Below are 12,922 nucleotides of genomic sequence, written 5' to 3'. Positions count from 1 at the left end.
TGCAGAAAATGATAGTCAAAATGTAGGTTATGTTAGTTGCATTTTCCTATATCACCCGATATAGTGCGTTATAAAGTAGTCAAATTGATCAGACCATTCGGCAAAGACTTCATGTTATATATAAAGGTTTAGTGCTAGTTTATGGTGCTATCTGACGCATGCAAATGCTTTGTATAGACATGGGCAATTCGTGCAGAAAATGATAGTTGCATTTTCCTATATCGCCCGATATAGTGCGTTATAAAGTAGTCAAATCGATCAAACGACTTGACACAACTCATACACCACAATAGCCAGTAAACAGACAAGTTTTGTATGTGCTTGTAGCAGCCATGTATTTCTAGATTGGCCAATTCAAAATTAAAATGAAAACACCGTGACACAACTACACATGCCATGTCTCGACAGTTACACTGACTAACAAACTCTTCACTCCTGACACTACAAAACACTGTATCATATGTCCACACACCTCTACCTTTAATCTGTCAAGAGGTTCTGATCGATCAAAATCAATCAATACTGCTTCTCCTAGGGCATTCCAAACAAAATTTAAGTCACAGGTCATAGCCCACCCACATAGTATGACATCATGCTATTTACCATTTCTCCAACAAATGTTCTCCCGCCGAACGTCCAAATGTGCTATGAGAAGCTCCTCGTGTACAGAGTATATGGCCACAGCAATGCTTTTAACAATTTCAACAAAAGACTTATTTAGTGGAGGTTCAGTATCTAAGAGTGAGTATCCCAAAAACCTCTTGCTGCATACTTCTTTGCAACATTCTGGAAGTAAGAACGGTTTGTCTTCATGACAATTCAATTTATGAAGAAGGTCATCTATCTTGACCCTTATATATCAGCCTCTCACTGTCCACACGTACCACAGTCGATTGACTGGATGGTAGTTTTGTTGCCCTTGCCCAAATTTGATCAAAGACTTTGAGAACAACGGAGTACCTTGTTGATGCACGTCCGGCTTGAAATCTCCTACTTCTTCAATTTGGCTCAAAAGTATTTCTAGCGTCTCTTTGATTGTGTTGTTGACTTCTTTCTTGAGAGGTACAAAGGCAAGGTGGAAAGAAAAGATGGGTTTGGTCCCACACGACCTTTACTTGACATACACAATTTGGGATAATACTGTTAGGAAACCCAAACCCAAACCAGGTGTCAATGTCTTCTCTACAATGCCTCAGCCATCTGAGGTGCTCTGTGACAACCAGTCCCATTCTTGAAAGAGTATCCTGGTACTTACCAGAGTCCATCTCAATGAGAAGTATAGGTACCTTTTTTCCTGTAGCTACCTTGAAAACGATGATGTCCGGAATAATTACACTGTCAGATACGAAGATATGAAAGAGCTGCTCCAGGAACTAGGTCTACTCTAAGGTCATTTGTAACAACAAAGTGTTCGTTCCCACTGTAACAGAACAAACTGTCCCTCCGGACCAAATGGGCCAGCCTATAGTGTCCCACCTGACAGTCTATTTAGTCCCCATTTGGCCCAAAGTGTCCCCATGCTGTTTTGTCATGCTATTAACTACCCAACAAACTTTATAGCGTGCGCTACTGCTTCACACGAAATCTGGCTGGGAGATTGTACAGCGAGCTTTTGGCCACAGAACGAATCGTAGCCGTCAACTGGACACTACTGGTTCCATCTGTCTGCGTCTGATGTGCAAGAAGCTACAGGTTTGTCTATTTCACTATTACGTGAGTGATTGACGTAATTTCACGCTATCTTTGGCTCCACAAGGACCTGTACTAAACGTAGAAATCAGTTTGGTGGTCAAAGTGTTTGTTTAGTTGAGAACCTTCAGCTCAGACCAAATGGGCCAAGAGGGGGGACAGGATGGGCTTGGACTATTCTTTCCGCCCAGACAGGATAGGCCAGCCAATTTGGTCGGAGGGGAGACACTTTGGATGGGAGACCAATCCATTACACCGGCGGCATCCGGCCACTCCATGGCTTAGTTCATGCTCCGAGTTTCGAATGCCATCACGTGATACTCTGTGCTCCACCCATTTCCGGGTCACGTGCAACTAGAAACGATCGAGAAAGCGCTTTTGTTGTTCAACAGCAAGCTATCTCAAGATGGTAAATGGTAAATGTGTGGATAAAGAACGTAACACACTTGTCGTTAGCTTTCCCGAAATGTCAAGTAAGAGGAGCAAAACTGCCACGGCAGACAAGAAGGCGATTCGCATTTCTCTCTACTTTAGGAATAAAGACTGTATGTCATAGAACGTGGTGCACCCTAAGATGTTCCCTTGTTATGCTTCGTTATGACACAACTTGAAATCGTGGCATGTTTTCAAGTTTCCGTGGGTGTACCTGCACACGCGCGGTGAATCATGAGCGAGCACCTATAAGTTGAACTATGTCAGATCAAATGCACATCCATTAACTTTGCCAAAGGGTCAGGGTCTTCTCCTTGTGCTTAATTAATAATTACTTTGTGTCATTGGTCTCTGAAAGATAGGCATAGCGAGCCATCTGTTAGCTTAGGCTGCATGTCTAGTTGGAAACTAGTGAACGGTTTTCACTTCTTCTAAGCTTTGGCTCTTGCTTCCAAGCCATGCAGTTATTATTTGCAAAATGTGACAATGAGGGCTGTCATAGCGTGTTGTCATAGACCCGGATACTCCGGGACCTTGGGTTTTGGGGCGAGCCAGTAACGTGTTAGTCTGGATAGTACTGAGTAGAAGACTAAATATACCACACTGGTGACGAGGATGGCGGCGAACGACACATTCAAGTTGTTCGGAAGAATGGGTAGCTACAACCCGTCGCCGTCATCTTGGGAAGCGTATGAGGAACGCCGGGAGCAGTTTCTAGTGGTGACAGGTAACAGCGAAGACGAGGCGTGGAAGAAGGCAGTCTTCCTGACGGTTATTGGAGAACACACAACCCTCTCTGACAGAAAGTTCATCATTACAAAAGAGCAATTTAATTACAAATGAAGCTGGACACATGGGCATCCAGTACGATTATTTTTCATCAGAAGTTCAAGGAACTATGGACTCGGGCGAGATAGGCTGATTTTGCGGGCGACACCATTTAAGCTGCAAGCATACGAGGCACATGCTATACAAGTTCTACCAATTAAGCTGCGAGCGTACGGGGACACTCTATGCAAGTTCTAATGGCCATCCAGGTCAGAGGAAGCGTGAAAGCTGGACATCCAGCACAGACACTACCTATACTGGTAGTGCAAGGCAATGGGCCAAACCTGTTGGGCAGAGATGTGTTGCTAAAGTTACGATTGGATTGGAGAGAAATACATTGTGTCAATACTCGACTGGAAGACCTGTTAGAACAGTACAAGGAGGTCTTCACACAGGGTCTCCAGATGTACCGTGGACAACCAGCAACTTTTCAGGTTGACCCTTCAGTGAGACCACATTTTAGCAAAGCCAGGACTGTACCGTATGCACTGAGGCACCTCGTAGTGCAACAGCTGGATACAATGGAGAAGGAGGGCATCATTAGTCCCATCAAGTATGCTGATTGGGCCGCACCTATCGTACCCGTGCTGAAATCCAACAAAGAGTCAGTGAGGATCTGTAGTGACTACAAGAGGACTGTCAACCAAGCCATCAAAGTTGAGCAATACCCATTACCCAGGATTGAAGATCTGTTCATCGCTTTGGCGGAAGAAGAAACATTTACAAAATTAGATTCGAGTCAGGCGTACACACAGATTCCTCTAGACCCACCGGTCAAGAAATTACCGTGATTAATACGCCAAAGGGATTATATGAATTCAACCAGTTGCCGTTTGACATCTCGTCACCGCCCGTGATATTTCAAAGGATGATGGAAAGCTGTCGTAGTCTACCTAGATGATATTTTAATCACAGGGAGACAAAGGAACATTATGATAATCTTCAGAATGTTCTGAAGAGGCTGAAAAAAGCAGGCCTACAACTAAAGAGAGAAAAGTGCATGGTAGCAGCACCATCGGTTGTCTGCTTAGGTCACAAAATCGATGCCCAAGGACTACACCCTCCTGGTGACAAACTGCAAGCGTTGAGAAAGCGCCTACACCAACCAATGTGACAGAGCTGAAGAGTTTCTTGGGCCTTCTTAATTACTATGGCAAGTTTGTTCCACGGCTAGCCAGCATGTTAGCACCTCTTTATGAGCTGTTAAAAACACCAACCTTGGAGGTGGATGGAGCGACAGGACGGAGCATTCAATCGAGCAAAAAGGGCACTTTCAACGTCAAGGGTCTTAGTACACCTTGACCCAAGGAAGCCGACTGTAGTCATCTGTGGCGCATCGCCGTATGGAGTAGGTGTGGTATTAGCCCACAGAATGCCAAGTAGAGAGGAAAGACAGATTGCGTTCGTCTCTTGTACGCTAACCGAAGCAGAGATGAACTACGCACAGATAGATAAGGAAGGTTTGGCGTTGATCTTCGTGGTAAAGAAGTTTCATAACTATATTTTTGGTCGATTTTTCACAGTAATGACCGATCATAAACCATTAATAAGCTTGTTTGATGAAAACAGATTGGTACCTGCTTTTGCATCTAGCAGGATTCAACAATGGGCCTTGACATTGGCAAAATATCAATATACAATCAAATATAGACCCGGGAAAGATAACTTCTGTGCAGATGCTGTGAGTAGACTCCCAATGGAAGCCACTGCAGACAAAAACGATCAGATGGAGAAAGAGAAAATTCTAGCAATAGATTACTTGGCTACAATCCCGGTGACAGCCAAAGACATAAAGCTCAAGACAAGAAAAGACCCATGGATGAGCAGAGTGCTACACTATACCCTGGGTGGCCGAGAGCAGTGGATAATCAATTGCTACCATACTGGAGAAGACGCGATGAACTTTCCGTCAGAGAGGGTCGTGTATTGTGGGGCAATCGAGTGATCACTCCTATAGCTGAGTGTCCAGCAATCATTGCCTAACTGCATACGGGGCACCCTGGCACGACCAAGATGAAGGCTGTTGCGAGAAGTTACCTGTGGTGGCCAGGAATGGACAACAATCTGGAAGAAACTGTGCGAGCATGTGAAAGATGTCAACAACACGTAAAGGCACCACCCCGGGCTCCGCTACACCTATGGTTATGGCTGGAACAACCATAGTCGCGCAGTCTATGCAGGACCGTTCATCGGAGAACGCTTCTTGTCATTGCTGATGCGTTTTCGAAGTGGTTGGACGTATATGCAACCCAGTCTGCTACCACAGAAGTTGTGATCGAGAAACTAACGACGTCATTTGCAATTCATGGGATTCCCGAAAGGTTGCATTTGGTATTGGCCAATGGCACGTGCTTTATGAGTAGTGAATTTCGTACGTTTTGCAAGAGTCAAGAAATAATCCATACAAAATCAGCACCTTATCATCCGTCATCTAACGGACTAGCCAAACGGGTAGCACGAACCCTCAAGGATGGACTAAGGAAGCTGGCAACAGGAAGCTTGAATGAAAAGTGCAGACATTTTTGTTGGCATACCGCAATACGCCGCACGCCACCACAGGCTCAACGCCAGCAGAGCTACTTTTGGGAAGGAGACCATGCATCAGACTCACCGTCATCAGACCCCCCATGATAGTAGAACAGTTCGAAGGAAATAGGAGGTTCAAAAAGAAATCACGATAATAGATGCCAAAGCCGGGAAATGCAACGGGGCAACGGGTTTTTGTCCAAAACTTGGGAACGGGACCTCGCTGGATTCCAGCCCGGGTGACGGAAAAGACGGGATCAGTATCATACTAGTGCAAAATGGAAGATGGTCGTATCATACAAAGGCATATAGATCATCTCAGACTGTGCCAGCACACATCGGATCGAGTTATCAGAAGGATCACACGAGCACACGAAAGAAAAGAAAGAGCATAGAAGGGAGAGAGGACAAGCAATTCACGGAAGAGCTGGGTTTGACGAGGGACAACGAAAGGAGCGATATCGGGTCTTGACTATGAGAATACCCTTACCGAAAGGCCCGAAGAAGAAGGAACGACTGAGCAAAACGAACCTTTACTATTGAGATCACCAGAGACTCAGAACAAACGAGGACCTGGGGAGAGAGATGAAGTTGGACTGGGCAATAATTCGAATCCAGCAAACGAGACATCGTTGCAGCGGTCCTCTCATATCAGGAAGGCACCCCAGCGACTAGATCTTTAAAATAAAAGAATGATTAGATTAAGTTGAGTTTTGTGGGGAAATTGATTGCTAAACAACAGTTGTGTTTTATCTAGAGGGAGAGGGATGTCATAGTGTGTTGTCATAGACCCGATACTCCAGGACCTTGGGTTTTGGCGCGAGCCAGTAACGTTAGTCTGGATAGTACTGAGTAGAAGCCTAAATATACCACAAAGACGATCTTTTCTTAGCACACCCGTGCATTCACTTAACCTATACAACAATGCTCTACGACAGTATAAACACACCTACTAGATTCGGCTCGTATTGCAATCAGCACTCTAGCTAGGAAGAAATGGACCATGACACTCACAACGATGCATATATCAATGAAACTACTTTGTCTTGTAACTTTTTTAGTAGAACAGTGAACCTATGTGTGCGCTAACTAGATAGTACCGCCCACATCCGTCTGGTCGCTGGGAGACGCAGAAGGCGCAATACAATGGTACTCCGACGGTGGTAGCCTCCTCTAGGAAGATCATCTGAAGAACTATAAAGCATCCAAACAAAAATTCGTACATGGGATTGCCATCTCCTCTTACACGGGATACTTCGCGTAGTTTTCCAACTGGGATGCAAAAATTGTTTAGTTAAATAATGGGATCAAATGATGCCATTTATTTAACTGTATTAGTAGTAGTAAACTCACAACCAACATATACCATGTGTCAGTAGTAATAAATGCTACTAAATACTACTGTCAACTGCTGTTGTGAAACCACTACTTCACTACATCAGCATTCTACTTCAGTGTCACGCGCATCCACGCATGCAGGAGCAGCAGGTTGAGTCATTCGCTGGTTCAGTCATTTACACTGAGTCATCTAAGTCCGGCTGATGGTTAGTGGTGCACATTTCTACTAGACTATGCGCGCTACGCTGTGAAAGAAACCCAGATATCTCCAAAACGTGAAGCTAGCAAGTTGATAATTACATCAGTCGAAACCCCATGACAAGACACTTTCAGATCAGTTGTTGTGAAGTCGCCTGCAGTTGCCTGTACAGCAACACTACAAATACAGTCTGGATACATGAGGCCAAACCTACAACTTTCAATAGTGGTATACGTTAAATCGAAAATGTCCCACACTTCCCAGACTGCCAACAGCGGCCAATCTTCCTTCCATTCGTCAAACTCTGCTATTTGTCCGATTAGTACCATCATCCTCGTCGACAGATGTCACAACTGCGTCCTTATCAAGTGCTCAGCCGGTCTTGCTGCTAACTCAAGTCTATTTCGAGAATGACTGGCTCATGTTGCCCCGCTTGCTGCATGCTGCTGTGCTGAGGCATATGAGCTACTGCGCACGCTCACGAGGGTGCCGTTTGGTAACCAGCTGTGTATAATTAAGGTTTACAACACAGAGACATTCTATAAACTTTGCGCCATGTCCAGCTACAAATTTGCAATTACATTAGACAATGCAGTATGTACTGAATGTTATTTGAGAAGAACTCTTTCATCTTTTTAGGAAATGTGCAACAATGGCATTTAGCAGAAAATGTCCTATGGAAACAACAAAAAACAAGAGTTACAAGCAACACCGGCCATGTTTTGTCTAGACCTAATTCTACACTCAAACGTATCAAACTACTGGCACACATTGCAACTGACAAGTTATTAGAAGGAAGGAAAATGAACATCAAGAGCAATCTCAGCAGTACTGTACACATTTTCAAATAAAAGAGACAATTCATGTTAAAGTAGCGGTGGCAAAGCAACTCGCAAGTTGGGGATATCGATGGATCACCAAAGGACCCTGCATGGAGTACATCAACTATTGAAATTTTTGTTACTTGACTGTACTGTTTGCTTACAAAAGTTGTGATCAGATTTGGGGGGCAGTTGCCCCCAGCACCTAAACAGCTCAAGCAGAAACAAGCAAAAAATGACACACACACACACACAGTTTAATGAATGAAAACTGCTTTAGAACTACATATTACAAAATACAGTTCTATGATCTATTGTACTATAGCAGGTTTTTGTAGCATCCGGGTGCTAGTCATCTGAGGGTTTAGTCTGGTAGTAGATCTGTCAATAGCAAACTACGAGATACCACACTGGCGACGTTTAGGCACTTGGCAGAATTCGATGAAGCCAAAGACAACTGGCGACAGAACACCGAAAGGGTGCAGCAGTTGTTCGTGGCTAACGGGATAGAAGATGCCGCCAGAAAGCATGCCATTTCTTTGAGTAGCATGGGCACTTGTACGTATACACTGTTGAGAAGCTTGTTACATCTGGACAAGCCAGGAGAAGCCATTTGCAGACATCTGTGTCACATTGGAGGCCCATTTCCACCCAAAGCCTTCGACTACGATACAACGTTTCAAATTCAACAGCAGAAGCCACCAGCCAGGTGAGTCAGTGGCAAATTACGTAACGGAATTACGTAGACTGGCCGGATATTGTGAGTTTGGGGATTCGTTGAGTGATTTGCTGCGAGATAGACTGGTAGTGGGGGTTCAAGATGAGAGGATCCAGAGACGGTTGCTGTCAGAGAGAGAGATCTGAAATTCCAGAAAGCGTACAAGGTGGCTCAAGCAATGGAGTTGGCAGCTAAGAATGCTGAACAGTTAAGTGCTACTGCAAGTGTGGATGTCAAGCCTGAGACAACACCAGAGATTGTCTAAAAATGTAACCAGCCAAAAACCCATTCTGACAAGCTGCTATCGATGCGGCTATAAAGACCACATTCCATCAAGCTGCCTTTTTAAGTCAGCAACTTGTCATGGGTGCAAAAAGATGGGGCATAGACTTACAGCATGCAAGGCCAAAGAGAAGGGTGGCAAGCAAGAACAGCGAGCAGCTGTAGTGGAACAGGAATGGGAATTACCTTAGGATGATGAACAATCACAACTGTATCATCACTATATGACTCACAAAGTGAGTAAAGAGGAGATAGTAAATTCTTTGGAGTCCAACCAGAAGCCCTGGTTCACTCCAGTGATAATAGAAAGGCAAAAGCTCAACATGGAAATTGACACTGGTGCATCAGTGTTGCTGATTAGTGAAGCTGTGGAAAAAGCAGCGCCCTGCAGTGTGTAATACAGCCATTGTCCTGAAGACCTATACAAGAGAGAAAATTCCCTTGCTAAGGAAGATCATTGTCAAGGCAAGTACCCCTCAGGCCAGAACGGGGATGGAGCTACCATTACTAGTCGTGAAAGGAAGTGGCCCTAGTTTGTGTGGGCGTGACTGGCTGAGCAAACTGAAAATGAACTGGCAGGCATCCTACCAGGATTTGCGACTGGATAGAGAGGAGCTGGATGGTATCCTGAAGCAGTATGAGGAGGTATTTAGAGATGAACTAGGGCTCCTTAACTAAGGGTGTGGAAGTCAAGATCCACGTAGACGCCCAAGCAACTCCCCGTTTCTATTGTGCAAGAAACGTACCCACACAATCAGAGAACAAGAGGAAGAGGCTCTTTGCAAATTGGTTGACGCTGGAATTGTCGAACCTGTACGGCACTCTGAATGGGCAGCACCAATAGTCCCAATTTTGAAGGCAGATGGCTCTATTAGAGTTTGCAGGGATTATAAAATGACAGTCAATCAAGTAGCCAAACCTGATAGCTATACCCTGCCACGGATAAACAACCTTATTGCACGATTAGGTGGAGCAAAGGTTTTTTTTAGCAAACTTGACATGTCACAAGAGTACCAACAGCTGGCACTGGACGAGCAATCAAAACCTTTGTCACTATAAACATTCACAAGGGGTTATTTCAATATAATTGATTACCTTTTGGTGTGTCTGCGGCTCTAGCCATATTTCAACGCACACTGGAGAATCTGTTGCAGATGGGGTGGTAGTATATCTTGACGATATCATAGTGACCGGGAAGTGTCAGGAGCAGCATTTACAGCAGTTAGAGGAAGTCCCCCAGAGGTTGTCTGCGGCAGGGCTGCGACTCAAGACAGCAAAATGCCAGTTCATGGTTGCATCAGTGCAGTATTTGGGAGTAAGCATCGATGCAGAAGGTACTCATCCGAATAAAGACAAAGTTAGAGCTATCCAGGAACCTCCCGCACCAACATCTGTGAAAAACTCATGGCTTTCTTGGGTTACTAAACTATTACAGTAAGTTCCTCCACATACTTCAAGTGTATTGGCATCACTATACAAATTACTGAAGAAGGGAGTGAAGTGGCAATGGGAAACAAAACAGGAAAGGGCATTCAAGGAATCTAAAAGATTGTTGACTTTTCAAAAATTTTGATTCATTACAATGCACAAAAGCCTCTGATTCTGGCTTATGATGCATCCCCAGTAGGTATTGGGCTGCATTGTCTCACTAGGAGGAGATGGCAGCAAACGTCCCATAGCATTCGTTTCGAGGACGTTGACAACTGCAGAACAAAAATATGCCCAGATAGAACGGGAAGGTTTGGCGGTAGTGTTTAGAGTTAGACGTCACGAATACATCTATGGGAGACATTTTACATTAGCCTCAGACCATAGACCACTTCTAACCCTGTTTAATAAAACAACTGGAGTGTCCGAAATGGCATCAGGAAGGATTCAAAGATGGGCCTTCAAGTTATCAGGCTACCATTACTTTCAGGCATAAACCAGGAATCATGAATGGTAACGCCGATGGATTGAGCAGATTGCCATTAAGAGGACAGCCAGACGTTTTGGAGAAGTTGCCACCACCCAAAGTTGTTAGTCTCTTGATCGGTTGGAAGTTCTCGAAAGTCCTGTATCCGCAGATGATATCAAACGGTGGACACGTGAAGATCCTGTACTAGCAAGAGTGTTTGAAATACGTGCTGCAAGGATGGCCCGCTAGTCTACTAAGTGATTTTGCAGACATGACAAAGCCTTACAAATCTAGAGACAACGAATTGTCAGTGCAAGATGGTTGTGTCCTGTGGGGTGCCTGCGTGTTATTGCCTAAGAAAGGGAGGCAGGCAGTGCTCACACAACTGCATGATGGGCATCCAGGCTGTTCAAGAATAAAAGGGATCGCAAGAACCATAGTTTGGTGGCCAGGTATTGATTCTGAAAATAGAAGGAACTGTTTGGAAGTGTCTTACATGCCAGCAGCAAGCGAGAGCACCGCCATTAGCTGATGGGACGAAGGCTGACAACTTCCATAGACAGGCTGTTCCCGGATGTGTCTAGGAAATTGGTCCAAACACAGTTACAACAGAAGAATTACCATGACCAGCATGTTAAATACCGTCCATTTCAGGTGCAAGACAGAGTATTTATCAGGAACTAAGCAAATGGCCCATTTTGGGTACCTGGGGTGATATTAGCCGTCACGGGTCCACTGTCTTATGAGTGTCAATTAGTCGATGGACGTTGAGTACGCCGACATCAAGATCAGCTGCGGAAGAGGGAGCTAGAGGTAACACCTCCAATAGTTAGGAAAAGACTGAGTTGTGGTGAAGGACTACCAGAGATGGTGGACAGGTTTCAGAAGACAGCAGACCCTGTGGTTGCTGGTGGTCCTTTCAACCTAACCCTAGAGGATTCGCTAGTTACACTAGAAGAGCCAGTTATCCGGGCACCGATGCCAAGTCCACCTACAGCAAGTGAAAGGGGACTGTCACCCGAGCCAACGTCAAAGCCGGAATCGGTAGCATTGAGACGATCGACAAGGATTCGAAAGGAACCGGACCGTTTAGACTTGTGACTGTACTTGACAGAATTGTTGTTGTGTTGCGTTAGTTTAGCTAAAGGTAGTGGGAAGGTTAGTATCCGGGTGCTGGTCATCTGGGCGTTTAGTCTGGTCGTAGATCTTTCAATAGCGAACCATGAGATATCACAGGTTTGTTTTTGCTTCTGAGCATAACAAACTTTGATTCATAAATTTGTCACAAAATTTGCTTTTCAGCAGAAAGCTGTCATTGTTTAGAAGTTAAAACTTTTCTGCATACATTGAAGCCCTGATGATTAAAATACATAAAAAACATAATGTATTTGATGGGATGTAGACACCAACCCACAAGCAACAAGATGTAAGTCCAAAAGGTAAGGCATTAGCATTAATTAAGCCAATGACATTATCTTTTACCGGTATTAGCACAGTTAATGACTGAGTTAAATGTAAGTAGTACCTCAGTCTGCTTTGCTTCCTTTGCCATCCTTTCTGTTTAGTACTTTCAATGGTATTGCTGACAACACGAACATTCCACCCATGATAATGACAAACAGTAACAGTGGTGTTAGAAAACCCCAAACAGGCCACAAGCCAACAGTCAAGCTAAACCCAGACATTCAATATCTCAATTATTTAAAATACTCAATTAAAATTAATAATCAATAATTTTACCTGACTGCACTTAGACTTCCTGAAGCAGTTGCTACTGGAACTGCCCAAGGAATCAGTTCTTCCCACTCACTGACATCAATTTGCTTCCAATAGCCAACAAAACATACTAAATAAACTCCAATTGTCATGTTAATAGCAACTAGCAACAGTCCTCCTCGAAACCAATAGACGTTTACTGCCGGGTTTGTCAAAGCTGTTCGAAAAAAGTCAGTGTAGTAGATGGCAACTGCAGCCATTGCTACCCAGAAAACCGTCTCTAGACTGGCCATCATCCTAGAGTACGGGTCAGATGGAGCTCTCCGCTCATTTTCTTCTCTAGGGTCCAAAAGACCATCTTCCCTAACTTCCCGCTTTAAAACTAAAACAACGTTATGGACATGTGACATTGTAACTCATTTTGACTTACGTCTATACAGGCGAGATCTTGGTGAATTTCGTGGCTCATTCATATC

The 12,922-nt window shown here is 44.4% G+C and overlaps 2 protein-coding genes across 2 annotated transcripts; one reads left to right on the top strand and one right to left on the bottom strand.

Moving 5' to 3' along the window:
- Nucleotides 1-4,962: 4,962 nt before the first annotated feature.
- LOC134190066 (uncharacterized) lies at nucleotides 4,963-5,580 on the top strand. The gene is made up of 2 exons (XM_062658520.1): nucleotides 4,963-5,055; nucleotides 5,113-5,580. The coding sequence occupies exons 1-2, from the start codon at nucleotides 4,963-4,965 to the stop codon at nucleotides 5,578-5,580; spliced, it is 561 nt and encodes a 186-aa protein (XP_062514504.1).
- A 1,753-nt stretch (nucleotides 5,581-7,333) lies between these two features.
- On the bottom strand, nucleotides 7,334-12,919 carry LOC134190853 (transmembrane protein 128-like). The gene is made up of 4 exons (XM_062659386.1): nucleotides 12,877-12,919; nucleotides 12,471-12,828; nucleotides 12,256-12,401; nucleotides 7,334-7,686 (listed from the first exon to the last, which is right to left on the bottom strand). Exons 1-3 carry the CDS (start codon nucleotides 12,917-12,919, stop codon nucleotides 12,257-12,259), a joined length of 546 nt encoding a protein of 181 aa, XP_062515370.1. The 3' UTR covers nucleotides 7,334-7,686; nucleotide 12,256.
- Between the last annotated feature and the right edge of the window lie 3 nt (nucleotides 12,920-12,922).

Source organism: Corticium candelabrum, chromosome 1 (assembly GCF_963422355.1).
Source record: "Corticium candelabrum chromosome 1, ooCorCand1.1, whole genome shotgun sequence".
NCBI classification, from domain to species: Eukaryota; Metazoa; Porifera; class Homoscleromorpha; order Homosclerophorida; family Plakinidae; genus Corticium; species Corticium candelabrum.
Note: the sequence above shows the minus strand (reverse complement) of the source record. Positions and strands in the feature narration are given on the sequence as shown.

What these genes read in the sequence shown, in the direction of transcription:
- LOC134190066 (XM_062658520.1), top strand. Translation starts at nt 4,963, where the DNA reads ATGAAGGCTGTTGCGAGAAGTTACCTGTGGTGGCCAGGAATGGACAAC. An exon ending in GTGAAAGATGTCAACAACAC is followed by an intron (nt 5,056 to 5,112) that starts GTAAAGGCACCA and finishes GAACAACCATAG; the next exon opens with TCGCGCAGTCTATGCAGGAC.
- LOC134190853 (XM_062659386.1), bottom strand. Translation starts at nt 12,919, where the DNA reads ATGAATGAGCCACGAAATTCACCAAGATCTCGCCTGTATAGAC. An exon ending in AAGATCTCGCCTGTATAGAC is followed by an intron (nt 12,829 to 12,876) that starts GTAAGTCAAAAT and finishes ACGTTGTTTTAG; the next exon opens with TTTTAAAGCGGGAAGTTAGG. An exon ending in GGAAGTCTAAGTGCAGTCAG is followed by an intron (nt 12,402 to 12,470) that starts GTAAAATTATTG and finishes GTCTGGGTTTAG; the next exon opens with CTTGACTGTTGGCTTGTGGC.